The 22,489-nt window shown below is 44.3% G+C and overlaps 1 protein-coding gene across 1 annotated transcript in view; it reads right to left on the bottom strand.

Moving 5' to 3' along the window:
- T265_04434 (hypothetical protein) overlaps window positions 1-22,489 on the bottom strand; it is a gene marked incomplete at both ends in the record, with an annotated part of 50,100 nt that overhangs the window by 21,507 nt on the left and 6,104 nt on the right. Inside the window, 10 exons of the mRNA XM_009169179.1 lie at window positions 49-122; window positions 5,966-6,087; window positions 7,213-7,340; window positions 10,068-10,136; window positions 12,408-12,559; window positions 16,070-16,305; window positions 16,894-16,996; window positions 17,404-17,485; window positions 18,261-18,406; window positions 18,900-18,980. Of these exons, the coding sequence (XP_009167443.1) occupies window positions 49-122; window positions 5,966-6,087; window positions 7,213-7,340; window positions 10,068-10,136; window positions 12,408-12,559; window positions 16,070-16,305; window positions 16,894-16,996; window positions 17,404-17,485; window positions 18,261-18,406; window positions 18,900-18,980 (1,193 nt within the window). The remainder of the gene's footprint in view (window positions 1-48; window positions 123-5,965; window positions 6,088-7,212; window positions 7,341-10,067; window positions 10,137-12,407; window positions 12,560-16,069; window positions 16,306-16,893; window positions 16,997-17,403; window positions 17,486-18,260; window positions 18,407-18,899; window positions 18,981-22,489) is intronic.

The raw sequence follows: 22,489 nt of genomic DNA, 5'->3' as shown, positions 1-22,489 counted from the left end.
GGGGGGGGGGGGGGAGCGCGACAAACTAGTGACTGTTTAACCCCTTACCAGTTTAGTTATTCCGCCGTCACGATCGCTCACATCGGTGTCCCACACTTCTTTGAGGTGAAGGGATTCAATAACTAAAGGAGAAAAAGTGAAACAGTACAAATGTTTAATGTTGTAACTTCACATTTGAAAAGACAAATGAAATTACTGATATTCTGTGGGATAACATTGCAGAAACCAGGGAACCAGAAGGCATCGTACAAACTACATTTTATCTGGAGTAGAGCTCTTGTCTGTTAATATGCAGCATAGCCAATTTGAAGAATCAACCAAGAGGCTATCAAATGTGATAAATTCTCTGCAACATTTGGGCTTCATGGACTAAATTTGAACTTTACCTTCAGTGAAGTTATTAACAACGGTGAACTTCCAATGGAGGATACCATTACCAGAATTCCGACTGAGATGCGGACCGATTGATGGTACGGTTAAATTAAACTCTCCCGACGGCGGCCGCTGTTTCTGAGAGGGATCGCACACTAATACGCCGCCAAAAGAGAACGCTGTAGTTGATTCGCCAAGAAATTGATCTCTCTTGGGGAAACCACCACATGTGAATTATCCTCAACACAAGGCGCACCATTATATTAACTAAATTTACGAACGAATTCATGGCACTGAACCCACTAGAACTACAAGTGAACTACGTCACGAATTAGTCTTTCACAGCCAAATTCTATGGGATCCTTACTTCAGTTCAAAAGGAGCGGGTTGAACTCCAAATGAGACCTGAGGTGCATGGTATCGCTAATTTCGACATAGCTAAAGAGTGCTTCCTAATTAATGAACACAAATGCATCTAGATTTGTGCATATTATGGCCCACAAAATCTGTTCACAATATACGAAAAGTCCACTGGCAACTTGAATACCACAGTGCAGAACTAATTAGTCCCTTTTTATACCAAACTTTTCTGGAATTTCTGGATATGCACGTCATATATTGCCCCTATCATGGGCCAAGCAAAAACTGCGATCGTTGAAGATCTGTGACATAATTATTCTCAGCCTTTCAGTGGAGGTGTACGCAGCATTTACGTAAAATTTAACTGCAAGACTTAACAGAAATCCTCAAAAAGGACTGAACTAGTTCGCTTTCGAATGAAAACAACTTTAAATTTAGGCAAGCAGTTGGTATCTCAGTTCGATTGCGAAAAACAAGTAACCTAACTCCAGTAATCGTTTTGAGAGTCAATCGGTCAGTAAATTCAAATCACAGAAGAACATTATCAACTCTCAATATGTCGAACGAGACCTCCGTGAAACTGAAGCGATAAAATGACACAATAATTTGAAAACTGACAAGCATCGATGGGATACTTTAACTGGCCTAATTACGATTGGCAGTCTCCAAATGACAATTGAGGTGTGAAAGTATATGACAATATCAAAAAACTGGCAGAAACTATTGTTCATCATTCGTTCATTCGTTTGTCTTTTGATTGCTGGATTATTTTCAAGGCAATTTTTAGTGAGTAGGAGTTTCGCACACATAGAGATATTACTGTGCACTCTGTCATTAAACAAAGGGAAACATATAAATGAAAGATGAAACACAAATATTTTGCTACACAGTCCCGCACTAATGATCATTATAACGCTTCGAGACAAGGTTACGCCACGTCTAATGTTCATAAACTTTTCAGTTAGCATCCGCCCCTAATAACTTGACCTGCAACAATTCGGTCAATGTCTCAACTACAGACTTGCGGGTATCTCATTCACCTCAGTACGACCACAAAAGCCTTTCACATTTGCTTTAACCCATAACATGATCAACACCGATGTTTCACTGCCATACAGCCATGATTTACTTGAAAGCCTATTGTGAAGAAAAGAGGTGGACGAGGAAGGGACTTAGTGCTAGCTTACTACAATCATTCCGAGGTGCCTACACCTCCAGACATTCACTCAGGCAATCTGGACAGAAACTGACAACAAGAACGCCACTGACATCGGTTGGCAGCCATATCTTGTAGTGTCTCCAACCAGGCACAGTGAGGATCACGCGGTCCCCATCCTGGAAGGCGAGTAGCACCGACAGCACCTAAGCGTTTCGTGATCTCCTTCATACTCCTCTGCCAGGTCATGGGTTGGCCACCTCTCTGTTTACGCCACTCCGAATTGGGTATGGAAAATAGTACTCTCTTCGGTAAACGATGATTCGGCATGCATAAAACGTGTCCCAACCAACGCAGCTTCTGGTGCTGGACACATTCTTCAATGAAAATACCCGTTGCACAACCGAAAACTCGCTTTCTAACTTCCTCGTTACGAATTCGCCGACATCAATCCATACGAGCTATGGTTCTGAGACAACGATCGTCGAACACCTGAAGACGTCTCAGTTCCGGTGCTCGAATAGGCCAAGTCTCACAGCCATACAATACGTCCGTTGAGATTCACGGATACACCACTTTGACGCGATAAATGTCTCAAATTAGCAAACGCGACCCGAGCCTTGCAGATTCGTGCATCGACCCCGTCAGTCATACTACAATCAGAACTAGCACAACTTCCAGTGCCTCTCCCTGGATTGTAAGGGGCGTGTTCAGTGACTGCACGTCCACAAGCATGACCTTACACATTGTGGGTACAAAGTTCATACCAAAGGACGGGATGACCTTGGTCAGTTCATCTCAAAACACCTGTGGTTTATGGACCAGAAACGTGGCTCCTACGCGCAGAGGAAGATGTCAGTGTTTGACCATCGGTGTCTCCGAAGCATTGGTCACATCTGGTAGGAACATCGGGTTAGTAACGGTGAGGTACGCCAAACGATCCAATCGCACAGTCAATGACGCTCGTGCGTCAAAGCTATCGCCTTCAGTGCGTAGCTATCCAATTTCCGAACAAACCGAACATGCCTTCGCCTCGAAAGCTTGGTTGTATGTCCCACACTCCCAATTTTCGGTTATTGAAACTGCAGCAGCTGGAACAAATGTGCCTATTGTACACGGCTTATAGCCGATACATTGATTGATTGATTGAATTGATTTATGCAAAGAGGTGGCAATCTCGCCCCAGTATGAGTTCGCATCTGATGGTGGAGCATTCGGAAGAGACTCTAAAAGACGATTCTGGTAAGTTCGTCTAACTTCAGGATCCGCCAGTCTTTCAGTTGCCAAGAGATTTCTCCGAAACTTACGCGGCCCTAAAAAAGCAGAGAGAAGCGACTCCGGACCAGCGAATGGTCGGAATCCATAAATGTGTTCCCAAACGACCGGCAGTCATTTATGGACCCGCACCATCGGTAATTGATGGTAATATGGTCGATTCGAGTTTGTGGTCAGCATGCAGTTGGAAGACACCATGTGGCCAGACGAATTAGGCTATTTCGGAAGTTAGTACTGCATAAAAACAGCCGGCGATCAGCACACAGCTGAAGCAATCGTTCCCCACTGTCCGCACATACCGAGTCTAATCCGTGTCGACCACCTAAGTGAGTCTCAGATACGCTAAGCCTGTCCACTTTGCATTCATATCTCCGGCAACCACTACGATGTCCGACCTTTAGCTCGCCGCAGCAGGGTATTCAGGGCGTCATAAAATCTGTCTCTGATAACGTCGGAGCTACAGTCAGTTGGGGCGTAGACAGACACGATAAGCAGACATCTATCAACTTCCCTCTTGTGAGAATCCTTCACAAACGTTGCCAGACGAACCGTACAGAGGCGACTATCAACAGGTATCCAGTCAAGCAAGGATACTTCCACCCGGTGAATTAGGACGATACCAACCCTTGCAAATTCCGCCACAGCACCCTCTGGATCACCAGAAGTGCGCAGCCGAAAGCGAGTGGAGGCTGATGGGGCGGTTAGCTCAAACACTGTGCTCGCATCTTGAATTCATATTTCTGGGACATAACACATCAATGCCAAGCGAGTCCAGCGTGAGAGCAAGAGCAGCTGATGGCACGGCGGGACGGCCGGTGTGGCATGAGTTTATTTGCATACGTGCAGTTCATGGTTGTACGTGGGCTGGGATACAGTAAGGGCGCTGACAACTAGGCAGGAGGACGATAAAGGTCCTCACAAAAGCCTTTGGCTCAAAAGCTTAACCGCAAGCGGTGTTTGAGGGGGAATGCAAATGCATTATCGTTTCTACGGAACAAGGCGCCACGTTTTCCAACTCCAACCTGTAGGACCAGGAGGCTGTGTTCGTCAGGCTTCTAACCAACCTGATACTTTCATGTAGTGTGTGATCCACTTAAGTATGATCGCACACGTCAAGGTTTAAACGCTCGGCAGAATGGCTGTTTAGGTAGATTCTGTAGTGACTATGAATAACTGAAATACTAGTAAATCCGTAACAGTACTCAGAGGTTCTATTCACACGTCACAGTTATGCCAAATGCTACAATGTACAGGAGGCTAGATTTTGAAATTCACACACCATCTCCATCTACGAGCCAGTCAGCTATGTCAATACATCCAGCGACGCAGACATGATCAACCTCGATTGGTGGCACATTGCAAGCTTCAGAAACTAGTGCCACATGAGGTCATACAACACGAAGATGAGTATGCCGTGAGCCCAATGAGTTCAACCCAGAGGTCCTATGGCTAGTTAATAAAGGAAAACGTTAGTTTTGTGCTAATATGCAAGTCATCAAGAGGCTCTTATCCGCTGCAGCATTCGCTTGCCGCATCATATAAACGGGACCCAAAGCAAGATGATTGATGCAATTTGAGATATGCTGCATATTGTGCGCAACAGCATGAGTGGACTTCAACATTTTAAGTTCACGTAAATAACCTCAGAGGCAAAAAAGAAAGGCCACTTCTGAAGCCAACGGCATTCATTACTGATGAACTGTGATTTTCAAATAAGGCACAAAGAAATAAAGACAGGAGGTAGAATGAATACACCAGATGGACTATGGGTCCATAGCATTCGCGAGCCACATCAAAGTCAGACATTTGTATCTAATTATGACGCAGCGTGGTCCGAACCATAAAAGTCGAAGTATATCAATTCCATCGCCATCACAAGTTGAGCGTAGTAAAAACTGTTGTGTCATGTAGGTGCGGGGCAGCAAGTTCTACAAACAGAACGCTGTTTGATTTCAGTGATATTCTCCCTTTGTTTTTTTTACTGCCAGACCTTGTTTCGCAATTATAATGATAGAGAGCAATGACATTGTCGGAAAGAATCTTCTTCGCGTTGTTCATTTGGTGAGCGCAACCAGTGGTGAATACCAATTACATGGGTTAACTTGTTCGAAAAGTCCATGTGGATGTGTAAAGCACTGTGGGATATAAGGGTCCAACTGGCTGACATCTGGTACGTATAAGGGTGCGGCAACAACAGCAATCAGTAGAACACGATCCATGAATGGGCACAAACAAGGAATTGCAAGAAATGTGTATTGCAACAAGCAAGATATCTGCGGAAAATCATGCAGTTCGACCGGGTCAGAAAAAGTTTGACTACATATAAAGAACTGCTACTTCTTGAGGTGTGACCAATGATAACTCGAGTGTATATCTGCGGAAAATCATGCAGTTCGACCGGGTCAGAAAAAGTTTGACTACATATAAAGAACTGCTACTTCTTGAGGTGTGACCAATGATAGACTCGAGTGTAGATGCAGATAAAAAAATTACAGGTGCATAAACTTGGGGACGATAAAACACAGCTGAAATGAGATTCATGGGTTTCAATCGAATCACCCAACTATCCGACCGGAAACAAAATTAAGTCCTTCAGAATTAGCAAACTTATACGCCTGGACGGCATCAGTCTCGTAGATATGTGGCTGCGTCAAAATCTCTTAATATGATGGAAATTGGCCATCGGAGTAAGAAAAATACCGTATCGCTTCGTAACCCCGACACTGTACAAACCGCCATGTGATTGTCGTCGGTTGGGAAGGATGGAAACCGAACTCCACTGAGTAAGATGGAATGACTCACCTGTCTGTGCACGCCGAAAAATGTGACGAACAGCGTGGCGTCGCAAATCATGGGCAAGCCGAGAGAATATTTCACCAATTTCCGCGGGCAGTTCAGCCAACGGTAGCACGTTACAACAGCGTCTGGCGACAGGGGCACACACAAAAGACAAGGGAGAAGATGGTGTGTATGTAATCCAACAAATTCATGTGAATTACCCAGGAGTGTATACACTCTACTCGGATTACCTTTCATAAGGCTCCTATGGGCGCCTACAAAGTAAATTGATTACACGTGTATTACAGCCCTTCTCTAAATGTGTGAGATGCATGCGATTCACATCAACACGCCTTCAGATACTGTTCACCGCGGCACAGGAGCAAGGTCCATTCAACTGACTGTCAGAAAATCGTTGAATAACTCTATCCCCACCAACACGATAAATAAAGGCTTTGAAAATGCTCAAAGTGATACACCCAAGCGATATTATCGAGCTGCAATTTCTCACAAATCAAACAAGCTTAATCGTCAAAATCATTTAATAGGTACCAATAGATCAGGCATTATCACATGACCATAATGGGGCGAGATGGCTCAGGGGTAAGAGCGCGAATTTACTGACCGGAAGGTCCGTGATTCGAACCCGACCTCTGCCTCTCGACTTCCCCTGCCTAGGCTTGGGTAAAATGACAGTATCCCAGCCCTTGTGCAACCTTCGGGTGGCATGGAAGTTAGGCACCGGAAGGGTGCTACAGCTGAACGACTTTATAATGCTTGCGTTCTTCTTCGCCAACAGTGACTTGTGTGAAGTGGACACCGCATAGATGAGGATTTTGTTGGTTTGACAGCCGAGTCATAAAAATTCAATTTCATGATTTTCCCACACGTAGCTCAAAAAGTAGCTGATAGATGAACAAGGCAGCTGATGAGATAGTCTTGCCTTTGATGGATTCTTCCCCCAGCACCGTGATAGAAGCCAATCTAGCCGATAGACTTTAGCAAATGTCGTGGCCCTGTTCTTCAGCAGAGTGAAGATAAAAACCACTGACAAGTACTAAGAAGTGTCAATCCATGAAGCTTATTGAGCCGTCAGAAAAGTTTTGAAGAATTTTTCTATTTGAGTAGGAGACCTATTGATGAGCCCCATTAACGTTTGAATATGTATGAAATTAGGTGGATCGTGATCTCACACGGCACTGTTCTTAAACCGTAAAAGCTAACAGCATAATGACACCACAAACCAATAAACAGACAATACTAGTAGTCACCTGAAATGTTGGATGCATTCCGACAGACCTTCAGTTGATGCGATGTCTTTGTTCCATGTGCCGACCGTTTTCAACAGCTCATCGCGCATTGTATTCGACATAATGTGAATCAGTTCCATATTTATTTGCTACAAATGTAAAGGATCGATTATTGTAGACGTAAATTACATCTGACACAAAATCTTGTTGTTACAAGATCCGAGAAAGCAGATCTTTGATAGTTATTCAAAAGCATAACAATGTACGTATCCACTCTATAGTTTGAGTCGCAAACGGATATCGCCAGCACTACCGACGGGACTCAGATGTGAGTGTTCAACGAGAGATTGTGGCGAAAATGTATTGTACAACTGCTTGCATCTTTACCTAAAATAAGGGCACCGGATAACCCATACGCGCAGCTGTGCCACTGAATGCTTCAACCAGTTCAAAGTCGGTACGCTCTCGGCAACACCAGAGCAGTTGGTTTGCAACATAACGTGGTCGTTTCCAGATAGGCGGCACCTTTGCTACAATTTGTTTGTCCTGTTTATTTAGAGCGGTACAGCCCAACGTCCCCACATTTCGCTGCTTAAACTGGCGGCTCGCTATGCCACTATGTCGCTATTGAAAAACAACCAAAGGGATCCAGAGCGGCCAAAAAAGCTGGGGTCCAGAGTAGTCTGTAGGTATTCGTGACCACAAGTCATTCACTGTCCCCGGGAAGAATTCCAGCAACGCTATTCGGCTTTTTAGCTAATTTCTCACAATGGTACGATAAAACAGAATGCATCAGCTGTTAAGGAGGACCAGTTCAAACAAGTGGCTCAGTAAACTACACCGGAATTCCGCACCACTGGTAACTGCACTCCGTTCGCCACAAAACTCTGTCGGACTAATAAAATAAATCTTCACAAAACGTGCCTAGTTTCAAATCGGTAGCCATAAAACGAGATATAAAATGCATTTTGCGCATTACATCAAGATCATAGGTGCAACACACACTAATTCAACATCAGCAAGAGATCGCAACGATAACGCTGAAATTTAGAGAGAGAGCACGAGGGGGATAGACAGAGATGGAAGCAGAGAATATCAGAAAACGTACGAAATCTCGAGGCTGACGTCGCCCACATTTTGAGTAAATAATGAGTTGCATGGCAGCTATCATGAAAACTGATCTAAGCTACATTCAACAGTTGCTCACAAAAACCGTATCCCTATTGGAATGGAGCATACTATCCGACACGGACTATTTCTGTGAATCGAGGTAGTGTTCATTTTACACTGTAGTGTTTAAGCCCAACCATACTAACACAAAGGTTCTGGAAAAATAAAGGTTGCCACAACCCTACAAACCAGTGAGTAGGGTGAGAAACAATGAACACCGGCTTATCTTGGAAGAGGGTTCCGATTAAATGCCTCCATCCGTAAATCAGTACTCCTGCACTGTAACTGGGAGTTGAAGTTCCTGCCAGTCTGAATCACTAACGAATCACTAAAGAATCACTGAACGAATGTGCCGAAGACATAAAGGTACGTGGTGCACACACACAGATCGAATGTATTGGAAAACAATGCAATGACCATCTTGAAACGCCAAACAAATCGCCAACAAACTGGCCGAAATGTAAAGAGCGTCCGAAGTGTCAACTCGGATGAGGGGTAACGAGTTGAGGGATTCCTACAAACCCCGTAAAACCATTGGAATAAATTCGCAGTTGGTGTGAAGGATAGTCATCCTTCATGTTTTATACGATAGGAGATATCGGCTCGACATCTAGTATATAGCAAACATGGTAGTTTCTGTGCGACCGAGTTTACACCCTTTATCGGAAGCACTGTAAGCTAAACGCCGTCTAGAATTCGTGTGGTTGCATGAATCATGGATCACTGCCAAAAAAGCACCTAGGCGACAGCTTCCATAAACTAACCATACCCACAAACGACAACGCTTTCGAAAATTACCATACGCTAACAGTTGCGACGAAAGAGATGACCAGGGTGAAACTACGCTGAACTGAGGGTATATATAAGTCCTTTCAGGAGCAGCTTCAACGGAACAACGCTAGAGTTTTTACCTTTGACCCCACAGGCCAAAGAAGCCTCCGCCTTTTCTGGGATTTGGTAACCCCATCAAAGATAACAATTAATCTAGCACCCGACTTTAAATGGACTCTCGTCTGAAATAGGAGCAACCCAGTTTCACAGGAATCGCAGCAACGGTTGTCCAGTAGGAAAATATGTAAAAATGAAACCGTCAAGAGTATTCGTGGTATAATCGGGCAAATTACGCATTTACATAATGCTTATCAGCAGCACAGCATTTAGTTACACACCAGCAGCTTAGATGAGGAGACACGTAGGCACCGGGAGCGGACAACAATAGTTCCAGATGGCACTAGCAACCGCGTAGGTAGAGATCCGGATCGTGCATATTTGTCAAACGGAAAAATCTACCAGGCACTCTAAGTGCCTAGCTGCAGACAGATCGGATGCAGAGACAAGGCACAGATGTTCGGCGCCACACACGTAGAGGCGCCGTTCTGTACCCTTTCCCCTCACCTGTGGCAGCCGGGATATATGGACAAAACGGCTCCCCGAGTTCTATAAACGAGAACAAAGGCGACCGAAACAAAACCCGATATAGAACGGCTGGTAATGCGCGCCGCTCAAAATGAATATACACGGCTTATCAAGTGCATAACGAATGGTATGTCAGGCTAATCAACCTCGTTGAATGGTACAGCAATTAGCAGACCCAAATAAATGATGCGATCCGCATGCGGAGGAGAGATAACAGTACAGGAATGTCATCAGCTACATAATGAGAAAAAATGAAATTACAAGGGTACCATTTTCAAATAAAAACATACCAACCAGGCAGCTTTCGGATTGATTGGAGTTGCAGGATGCGATGGATCAGTCTCAGCACTGATATCATCCTGTTGGAAAGCAGATGAACGGGGAGGAAACGACAGAGGCAGTAGTTGAATCAAAGGTTAGGTTAAGTCTTTTGTGATCTAACACGAGACAGAATAGGGGAAGGTGTTCATGGATCGGGTCCATGTGCAGTTCTTTATACCCGAAAGCGCACAGTCCTAATTTACTCTGTTCTCTACCGAGTACGACAAAGAACACTGTGTGGGAATGAACCTTTCAGCCACTTGTCGCAAAGATCGAATCGAATTATTGAAAAAGCGATTACGAATTTTCCAAACACTCCGTAGTACTGTCCACATCAACTTTTAAGTCGATGGCCCTCTAATTATTAAGTGGAACTCAAGCAGCACGACTGAGAGACCGTTCGCCGTACACAGTCTACACCATTCATTCTAAGGGTTACGAAGCAATTTCTACGGACGAAGTATACATTGTGATAGCCACTACGATGCACACTGACCGAACCAGTCAAAGCTCACCACTGTGGAAAAATGGAGGGTGTTGAGTGAACTGCCACCAGACTACCAACCATGCGTTTACGTTTCAAGATCAGCAGCAACAGCATTGACAGTTTTACCAGAAGAAACGGTTACTCCACTATCGTACGATAATATCGATTCATTTGAATGAGACCCTTAGGGTAATGAAAGAAAATACAACACACAAGGGATTTAGGGCTAGCCTTGCACAAACCTCCGAGAGGCCTATAAGTCCAACACCTAATCAGACTATATCGATAGAAACTGACTGTATGAACGTCGCTGAGAGTAGTTAACCGCCATATCTTCTAGTATTCCCAGCCAAGCATAGGACGGCTTACGTACATTATACCGTGGAAGACAAACAGCGCCAACAGCGGCATCTTGTCCTTCTGTCCAATTCTGGAATTCTGCCATTCTAAATTGGGCGTGAAGAAGACCCAGCTTGGCAAACGGAATTTCGTCACGTGAGGCACACGGTCCACCCATCTTAGCTAAGCGCTTCACCAAAGGCTCGTTTTCTGAAAGCCTCATTGCGAACTCCCTGATTCCAACCAACTCCAGTTAGCGTTCTGAGACATCGGTGAATACAGAACCGAAGATGTCTCGGATAATCTATCTGAAGTGGACAACTTGCGCAGCCGTAAGATGATAAAACCCGCAATGAAGTCTGACACACATATCCTTTGAGCCCTGAGTTAATGAAACTCCAGAAATACTTAATGTTCCAAAACTCCCAATGTCTGCTGGAATTCTTAGAGGTACGTTCAAAGACTTACGGCCTGCAGCATAACTCCGCATTTCTTGGGTGCGAAGCGCATTTCAGGGAATTGGAAATAAACGGTTGGCTTCTCTAGTAACCACACTTGAGAAATGCGAACGGGTTGATAAGGTACTTGAAGGTAAGATACTCGGAAGACAAGGAAGATACTAAAGAAGATAGGGTACTCGAAGAGAATCAAACACCGATGTTTTGAAAAGACTTTTTCGATGGAAATCGGTTGAGTCCCCCGTCAAATTGACTAACTAAACTTCGCCAATTACGTCCACTTTGGGTTCAAACAGAACATATACCCGACGGGCACTCGGGGACTGGACCTACCTAACATGCTCCAAGAAGGGCGGAACCGGTCGACAACTGTCAACTAGCTTTCAGAGTTCCGTATTCAGTCAAGAAATATGGCATCCTTATAGCGACTTGTTGGTGCACAGATGAAAGTTCTTTAAAACGGTTTTCTGTTACCGTCTCCAGATCCAAAAGTAAGGGGTTCCGCTACTTTACGGAAGGACCATGCTAGATCCTTTCTTCTCTCAGTTGAAAAATTTTGCAGATGAGATAAACTTTGATCTTGATCAGGATTCCCTACGGCATGAACTTAAAAAATTCAAAGTGAGTAGGACCAACCTTTAAGGCAACGTCGTACGACCGAAACTAGAAACTAAAATGTGAACCTCGCTCGCTTGAGCATTCATAGTAGTTGAAAAGGGAAACGATCCCCATAGTGTAGAGGAATCTTGGTAGCTGGGTTGTTGGTCTGTTTTTCTTGAAAACAGACCTTGAAAACTGATTTTCGAAAGTTTTGTTGCCATTCGGTGACAATAATCAATGTACTGTTTATCTTCAATATCACACTTTCTAAGAGAATGAGAAGTCATTTCTCGAGGCCGTGAATTAAACGATTAACCAGTTAAATGTTCGAATGAACTACAGCGGGAACCAAAAAATCCTATCACTACGATAGCATCTTATAAATGGAGTTTAATGTGGTCAAAACTTAAATGACTGAAACGTACAACAGCGGAGGCTTCGTCCGTGAGGTTAAATTTCTTGAACTGTCCCGATGCGTAGGCCGTCCCGAGACGCCAAAACTGAACAACATGTTGAGTCAAAAGCTGGCAGATTGATTTGACTAACACAAGCATCGGAGACTCATCAGTCGTGATTGCTGTAATTGTTTAAAAAACGTAAAGTGAGTGGAGATTAAACCTTGACCGCGTAAACAAAAACCTGATGCATGCGAAACAATGACCATTAAAAAAACTGAAGTCTCCCTAAAAACGAACGGCTATTATCCATATAATGATTATTGAAATTCCCCTTATGGTCGTACCCCCGGAAATATGGGACAAATCTGTTGGTCAAACAGGGTCATCTGTAAGTGGCTTCTCGCCACTTAGAGTGCCCATATGTTGTAATTGATCCAGTTTTACTATCATTCTTGAAGCACCAATCGCTCTTCACTGGTCTCTCTTACACTTTCTAATTAAAACTGATGAGGACCCGCCTGTACAATAGTTGACCACCATAAACTGTCACTGGCAATGTAATGCTACCCCCAGTGAAGGCGAGGATAGGAAGCACGTGCCAAAGCACTTGATATCTCGATACGAATAGGAATGCATCAGTGACTTTCTTATTCCAGAGATTCGACGAGTCACTTACAACTTTGCAATCTATTCACATTTCTGGCGTTTCTGCATCCATACTACTGCCTAGAATGCATAGCTACTACTTGCCGCTCCCTCCACCAATAAGCAACACTCAGAACGAACGAACAGTATCAGTGTCAACTCCAAAGCTCGCTTATTCTTAATCGGATGGGGCTAGTCTGAAAATTAGGCGCGGCTGACAATCGACGACAATGGTACTGATTCGCATGGAGCGTGCTGTTTGGGAATAAACCACATACTGTGATGCTATGGTATGCTACGATGGAGATAGGGTGTGACCACTATAGGAGGTCTTCAGCTACACGTTCCTACCAAGTGGGTCTCACCCACTAGATGCAGGGGGGGTCAAATACGTGACAAGCTGACTGCCAAATTAGCCCACGGGTTATAAATGGCGTTAAGCATATACCAGTAGTATAACGAGAGATTGTCAATGCAGAGACATGAAGATGAGGATTAGATAGTAGAGTCAACTTGAACCGAGCGAAAATACGGTAAAAATTATCGCAGGTTCCAGTGCCAGTAGTGGCCAGTCTTCATCTAGGTCGTCTGAGCGAATGTCTGAAACTGCAGACAGGTCGGACAAATGTCGTAAGCTAGCATTAGAGCCACTTTCCTTTTGTTCAGAAACAGGACTTTGGTTCAATGATTTAGCAGGTCAGTGAACTAACGGTGTTCTCTCACCGGTAGTGATGACGAGCAGGAGAAATCGACTGTAGTTGAGAAGTCCGGTGACCAAGCACTCGGTGTCAAGCCACAAAATCAGGAAACTCTCCATCCGAACATTCATTCTTCGTGTATTCACGAGTAACACAATGAGGATTCGACTGTTCCGGTGCTAGCCAAAGGGTGACTTGATCAATCCTACAGCATCTGGTGTGAGACGCCATATCGTAACGTTATGGAAATGGCGCAGCTGCATTTAGTTTTCCTGCGCAGCAAGATCTGTTGCGAAGCAGGGCCTTATGGGTGCACGAATAGAGGGGAGCAAAGATCACAAATGGGGCACGTGTCTCAGGTGGGCAAATCTTGCACGCAATTAAAAAAGGTCCACACGCTAAGCAGTGAAATCTCGCACTGACGCAAGACTGCTTGTATTTGCGGATGCCTGGTGGGATGGACTGTAGGCAACGCTGATTACTGACAAGTTAACCAGACCACCATGGGAGGTAGCTTCCATTCTGCTCTCCCACCTTGAACACACGTGCCTGGTTTGGACTGACAATAACCATGAACTAGCAGGGCGGTCTGTTGCTGGTCGGCTGCCGCACTGATTATGGTAAAGGGACGGCTATCAACAAGCCAGGGCGTGACAGAGTTGGGTGACCTATTTGACAAAACCTACAGGTTAGAAGTATACATAAAGGTGGGAAAGCGCGTGCTTGTTCACGGATGACTGACGTACAAAAATATGGTCCGACAAAGCACAGAACATTGCAACTTGACTTAATGACAGACTAGGCAACGAGCGCACTGTGGTTACTGGAAAGCCGTTAACCAACCCAGGATTAAGTCGATGTGGCTAAAACAATATGGCTGAATAACAGGGAGATGTGGAACAAACGTGCTCAAAAGGTGAACGACACAAAACGGTGATCGTTTACTTACCTGAATCATACATTCTTAGGGTTATCATCTGATTCACTATAAAGAGTACACTACTGTGCACCATGGAGCAACGTTGTTAAACCCATATCCAATTCACACATTCCTCTGGCGTCCGATATCTGAATAAATCCTCGATGCCCATGCGTGCTAGTTTAGCTGGACAACGTCTACATATATAAAACACACACAGGTCGCACACTAGCTTCAGTCAACGTAGATGGTGAGGAACGAGGATTACAGTCCAATAATGGTACACTGTCAGTCTTCCGATTTACGTTCTTCGATCCGCGGGTACAATGATTCAGAAGCGCAAAAACCCACAAAATTATGGATTTTTTAGGCCGATAGTTTGTCGAAACATGGATGCCTCTACTCAGAGATAAGGCAGCTCCAAATGGCAGCGAGTTTACCGAGTGCGGCCTTCATACCTTGGTCTATCCACAGGCATTTCAAACCTGAAAAACGGTCCAGTAAAAAGGAAGCTTTGCTTCAATACCGTAGGATATTAAAGCAGAACCAATTGGTGTTTGCAAATTAGAACGCACCGTTGTTCAGATAAATAGAATACCGGTCTGAAGTATAGGTGCGTATCATCCATAAGCCAGTACAGTCGTGATAACGCGATTGGGTGGCGAGTGAGAAGATTGTTCGAAACCTTCGCGTTCCATAATAGGCATCTGAGTGCCTTACCCAGATGGATTATGGGAACTTAGTAATTGACAAGCAGCTTAACAAATTGTAGTTTATTCCCTAATCACAGATAAGTGTTTTGAATTCACTCTCGACAGAGGGCATCTGCACATAGTGTATACTACTGGGTAATCATTTAGGAAAGGATTTCAAGATATACACCTGGAGATTTCCTCACTTCACCAGGTGGTGCGGTATGATTCCACTGAACTGTAATTGCACTGGGAGTGGGCGGTAGATGTATGCAAACACGTATGCCATTTGCGTGTCGAATAAGGCGACCACGAGGACTAATGGGGGCACAGCTACCAAAATAGACCCACTTACAAACTAGTTTGACCTATGTTTTTCTTCGACCGCAAGTGCTGTAAAAGGTCGTCTCATGTTTAGCTTAGCACGATACTCGAAATATCATAGTATACTGCCTTGACGGAACACTCTACTCATAAATTGGAAGTTTTCAGCGACCTTGTGAGCAGTATGTTCCGTCAAGAGAATACAACTTAGTGTAAAGCACTGTTTTAAACGTTAGTGTGGGTCAGAATGACTAGCTTTATTTAGGTGTACTATGTGCCGGTGCCGACAAATTACAGGAACAGAAATAATGACTAAACCAATGAATACCAAATGTGGGGAGCCATTTGAAGTAGTGTTCTGTACCATAAACAGCCACCAGTGGCTTTATTCACAATGCCAACACAACTTACTATCTTCCATCCACTTGACCGAAGGCATAGAAGTCCGATTGGATGTCATAGACGGAACGCCGAGCGAAAAGGCCGAAGCGTCCTTAGAGTTCCCGGCATCTGGGTCAGCTGTTGAAGCACCAGTTGCCTGGCGATAGCTGTGTTGATAAAGTCGAAGTTGTTCAAGAAGCCACTCTTTGAACCGGAGGAGGCAAAGCCACGTTGGATCAAAAGTTACTTCAAGCTGGAGTAGATAGCTGAAAGGTGGCCGCAAAGAAGATAAGCGTTGAGTCCAACAACTTATTGAATAAATAGTACGACGGTGGCGCCGTTACTAACAATAAATATGGTCATCTTTCTAATATGACTGATTTCAGTGGTTTTTCCCTGCTCCCTGTTTTCTATTCAGTGAGTGCTGCACTGGTACAGGAATGCGAGTCCGGAAGGGTTTTTGCTCGTCATGCGACCAGAAAAAGAATTACTGGAAGGGGAGAAAGACTACCGACGAAAAGATACTCGCGAGAGCGCGATACAGTATGTTCAGAGAACTAAATTCGGCCCGAACTGTGCCATGTCCGCGGTGAAGATTGGAAGAAACAGCTCTTTATTTTGAAGGCGTACCATAATACTGCGATATCCCATTCTGATAGGTTGCGCCCAAAACAGCGCGCTTCTGGCTGATTCCTTTGCTGATCTCTGCAACGGGGCCACAAGACTGCGCAGGTTTCCGCGGCATCATTTACTGATGCCTCCAACACACCTACATCGAACACCCAGTCGGTTAGAAGGGTAAATACTTCAACAGCAGGTACGATCAGCAAAAGTGACTTGATACAAACACTTACTTGATCTTACGTTTCGCCTCCTCACAGTCGATTGGCATTGTTGTCAGCTGGTTTTTTAACAGAATGCGAAAGTTGCTGACGACATTCTCCACATCGCCATAAACTGGTTGAATAGAAGACAAGGCGTGAGAATTTACTGCTGCGCCACTTTAGCATAAGGTATGAAAGTGGGTAAAATAATTGGTTCACTGGAAATAGATGACAGATAGCAGGAGGAGCTACTGATAATCCGTTGAAACAACGAAGGATGAGACTCTGAAACTGAATTACATCAAACGTTCGTTGAGAACGAAGCCAATATGACCTTCAGCTACAACGAACAGGAGTACACGCTCAACACAAGACCGATTTAATTGTATTATCAAAATCCCGAGCCACTCAGGAAGAGGCCTAATCAAGAGTGATCAGATGCATAACATTAACTTGGTACTTATTTTTTGTAACGATAAAGTGTTCTGTAATATGATGGAGCTCGGAAAAACAACAAATTGACTCATACAACCAACTCACCTCGACGAAGGACTTCCACGTCAGAAAAAGCGAACAAGGACTTGGCTCTCAAATAGTCGTTCAAAACAAGACTGTAGTCGCCCTAAAAGTATGTGAGTAAAATAAAAGGGGCGCATTTTTACCAATCAAATGGTAGAAAACAAACACGTTAAGGCCATCTGGTAGCCTTCAACTCGACTCATATGTTGTGAGTAGGGATTAAGTTTTCAATGAGAAAATAGAAAACAAAGAAACTCAAAGTCGTTCCACGCAAGTTGCGTTGGCCAACCTATCTGAAGGCAGTAGGATGCAGACGTACTGTAAATCGTTCAGTTGTAGCACCCTTTCAATGCCTAACTGCCATGCCACCCGGAGGCTGCACGAGGGCTGGGATACAGCCAAGTTGCCCAAGCCTAGACGGGGGAAAATATACCATGAATCACTCGGATGAACTGCAAAAAGGATGGAAACGTCAGTGAGCTGCTGATACATTTTTAACAACCCCATCAGTAATATAAAGTAGTATTAGTCGTAGTATACAACAGAAAGTCTTCCATGTCACTTGGCAGATTGGAGAATTATCAGAAGTTGGTTACGTTGGCTGAGTAAGTATATAGTTAGTAAGAGTGCCGATATTGAAAGAAATTTCACTGTAGACACTCGACAAGTTATACCAAAATAACGTGACCCAAAGCAGAGTAGGTGGTTAACCAGGTCTCGGAGTGAAGCTAGAACATCACGATAGCACGTGGACCTTACGTAGCGTTCCTATTTGAGGACCAATACGAAGTAGCACTTTACGGCTTGATCGTAAACACGCACGAATTTCTAACATTTCCATAAAATAAGTGGGGGAAAATCTGGATAACAGACCGAACCTTGGAAATATTTGAGCGTATCGCATGTGGAAGGTTGAACAAAAACTGGTAGCGCTGCATCACTCCGATTGCATTTCTCGTAGCCTCGGCGCGATCCCGTCGTTTCAGAACACCCTCGAAAAGCTCGTAGCCCAGATTTCGTGATTCTAGTGATGAGCAAAAGAGTAAGGTTATCAGTCCACTTCACTGAGTAATAAAGAAGAAACGAGAAAGGATTTCTGTACAAATTTATGATTTAATGGAAGCACAATGGACTCGAGATACGACTGGTGGCCGGAAAAGATGGTGACCGCGGGGCGTAAATGCTGTTTGCAAAAACTTTGTAAAAAAAACTTGTCATTTGGTGTGTCTCTAATGCCAACAAATTTTGCACATATTTCATTGGTGTGGTGCAAGCAGACAGTTGCCTGGTTCGGCCTCATGCGGTAAAATAGGGTGCCACCTTATGCATCATTATTTGACTACTTAACCCGTTACAGTAGACACACGTATAAATGAAAGATACCCAAGTGCCGAGAAATGTTCGCCATACTGAAGCACTGAATGAGACTGTTTCAGAATGAGACTGTTTGTGGTTAAAGGAAGGTGAAAAGTGGCGTATACAAAGAAAAATCCGTTCGGAAAATAAACGTAGCTTACCTGAGAGTGAGGCTTCAAAAGGTAATTCAAACTGGCGACCTGAGCTGGAAACCTTCTCGTACAAAAACTTATTTTTCAGGGCTACAAAAGTAAAATAGACAGCAAATATGTAGTCACAGCATTGAAATTATGAGAAGAAAGCTTGTCTTGCTACGGGATTTCGCGTTGTTGAGAAGTAAATACAGTAAATGGATGTTTACAACCTCCTCCTGTTGTTTTACCGAAAGGTAGAAAGTCAAGGTTACATACTTGCACGTTCCCGACACGAAAGACAAACTGTACCTATTCCACTGATTCTCATGAATCAAGGCATTTTCCTAGAAGAAACACGTAAAAGGGATGTACTTTGAAGCTTCATCAAGTCGGGTGGAAAACGATGACCTACGAATAAGACCACAATGTAATAAAGATGACTCAAAAAGGATGCAGCTGCAAATCCAAGCCTTGAACGTGTGACCCAGGAACTGAAGTCTCCACGGCCCTTTGCAGCCAAACTCAGGAAGAAAGTAATCCCCTTTTACATTACAGCCTACGATACCCAATGCCGATCAAAGACACTATCATGCCATTTGGTTGAAGCAGTGTCCTGGGGTGCCAACGCCATGTAGTTATTTGGAGTAGGCGTATTGAATGGGAATGAACAAGGGCTTCTACATCACAAGCACACGTCTGCCAGCCACCGACGCACCTCGCCACCGAGCTTTGAATCCTCGAACATCTACACCCGCTCACGTGTCTACTGAGATGGAATAAACGAAGACGCATTAGAATACAGGCTCAGCTGTCCTGAATCTCGAACACAGAATCCATTTGTACTTCCACTTGTTTCTATAAGACCTATTTCGATGTAACTGAACACTATAGACCTTAAGGAGTGAAGTGGTACAGCGCTTTTTTTACATTTGCAAAGGCTCATTTACACTATAAAACAAACACTGGGGAAATTCGTAGAAATCAGTTTATGGTCTTTGTGTTTTTTATGGAATGTTATGGGGCACCTAGTAATAGGTTAAAGTGAAGAGCGCACAACCATTCACAACAATCCCTCCCCCAAAGCGAAGCCACCAAGTCAGAGGGATTCTTGTGGCCTCACTAGAAAATAAATAGTACCGGGGGTAGTGCCTTTGATCCAGCAACAGTGTACCAGGTTGCTAAAAACTCCAAGCAATTATGCAACCTTACTGGTTCAAGGCGAACAGCTTCATTCCTCGAGGAGCCAGCGGCATACTTTCTGTTCCCACTATTTCTCTTAGTAGAGATTTCGTAATCTAATGTGACCATCGATGAATTGCACAAAATCCACAAAACCTACCACAACTATTCTGAAAACCAACCTGAAGACTAAGCGTTACTTCGAGGTCCACTTTACTCACAGAAGCTTTCACCACAGAGTTGCGAAATGGGAGTATCTAAAAACGTTCGGATTTGAGAGATCATTTACTCGTATGCCGTGCAGGTCAGTATTCGACAAACTATTCATCACTTGCATTTGAACATGTTACTTGAAGCAACTGTCATACGAGGCATTTGACTAAGCAAGTGAAACGAGGTGAGAATAAACTCAATTTGTTTGTCGTGTANACTGTCATACGAGGCATTTGACTAAGCAAGTGAAACGAGGTGAGAATAAACTCAATTTGTTTGTCCTGTAGGAAATAGTGTCTTTTTGTTTCCGGACAGGATGAAAACCATACGTGCGTGTACGTGAGCCACAGAAGCACGCCAAACGCACCAAACGTGCCGATCATGAGAGCGGTCACAGTGATGACTTTTCTTAGGGGTGAAATCACTTTTGGAAGAGCAAAGTCATAAACACTCCAGGGATCAATGTGGCCCTTCCATAGATAGGGGATCCGTTGGAAGTCTGGTGGGAAGCGCTAGCTCTAGAACATACTGGGTAGTAACATCTGGGGTGGCAGTGGTTTGAGATGTTCACTACAATGTTAAATGTGATTGGAGGGTTTTATACACTCGTGGCGATTTGAACGAAAGACCAGCACCCCAATCCATAGGCTTAAGGTAGTGAACCACGTAGGGGTGTTGTAGGTTACGTGGTAGCACACCTGCTTCCCTTCCGCCGGCGACAGCGTGGACTGCCCACTACCTACCAATAGTTACCCACGAAGGAGAAAATATCATTTCTCCAAACCGAAATAAAGGAATATCCTAAACCAGGGATCAATGTGGCCCTTCCATAGATAGGGGATCCGTTGGAAGTCTGGTGGGAAGCGCTAGCTCTAGAACATACTGGGTAGTAACATCTGGGGTGGCAGTGGTTTGAGATGTTCACTACAATGTTAAATGTGATTGGAGGGTTTTATACACTCGTGGCGATTTGAACGAAAGACCAGCACCCCAATCTATAGGCTTAAGGTAGTGAACCACGTAGGGGTGTTGTAGGTTACGTGGTAGCACACCTGATTCCCTTCCGCCGGCGACAGCGTGGACTGCCCACTACCTACCAATAGTTACCCACGAAGGAGAAAATATCATTTCTCCAAACCGAAATAAAGGAAATATCCTAAAATACTGTTGTTGGAACCTCTTTAAAAAATCTGAATGCAGGCAAGTCAGCAGTAAAGTCATTCTGGACTGAAGTATAGGTGACATTGGTAGGTGTGACTGACTACGCCAGCATAATTTGAAAGTTCGTACTGACGTCCAATGGGAATCAACCAGTTGGTGCTGCTGAAAAAATCCACTTTCGTGATAGGTTTAATTGCAACAGGAAACCTTTATGATAAGATCCATAATGTACGATCAACTATTAATTGGAACAAACGTAGGTTTGTGGTTGCTACAGGGCCATCAAGCGCAGTGTCCCGCCGTTAAGCATACCCATTTCCTGAATGATCACTAACATCAAGGATGACGTGACGCTTCATCACAATACAACGATATTTTTGGAGCCGTATAACAAAATGTAAGTGCGAAAGGAGAAGAAAATGGTGCTAATCCTAATGAGTGTTCCAAACCCCTAAACCTTCAATCTAAGCACAATAAAACTTAACACATGTTTTCATGACACCACTGAACGGTGCCACACTGCACTGTTTGTTACAAACAACTAATTCCTGGGACCCGAAGAGGTTTACTCGGGCACTTCAAACGCACCTGCCAGCTCATACGTTTCCCGTCTTCTGGGATGCATTACTCCAAACGAGGCACTGGGGACAGCGGTCATTTAGATAGACGATGGATGACTAGCAATGTGGCGCAACAAGTTATACAAGTTTTAGGGATATTTTAACAACCAAGTCTCCACTTATTATATTCTAGTACTGAATACATGTGACAAGCACCAATATGGCACGTATTTACATCAAGGGTATTGCATCATCATCATCATCATCATTGTCAGCTGTAAGAACCGCGCACTGGTCGTACACTGGTTGTAGCTGCCACAGTTTCGTTCACCGATGATTGGGGGGTAGGTAGCTGCGCACTGCACGCGCGAGCTGGTAAATTGGTGCATAAATCCAGCACTGTCAGTGGGCTGTCAAGTGAGGGGGTTGGAAAAGGAGCTATGCATTGAAGGCAATAGCTTTGATGCACGAGCGCCATTGAGGGCGCGACTGGGCCATGTCTGA

Source organism: Opisthorchis viverrini, assembly GCF_000715545.1.
Source record: "Opisthorchis viverrini unplaced genomic scaffold opera_v5_73, whole genome shotgun sequence".
In the NCBI taxonomy this organism is placed as follows: domain Eukaryota; kingdom Metazoa; phylum Platyhelminthes; class Trematoda; order Opisthorchiida; family Opisthorchiidae; genus Opisthorchis; species Opisthorchis viverrini.
This window is presented reverse-complemented; position numbering and strand designations above follow the sequence as displayed.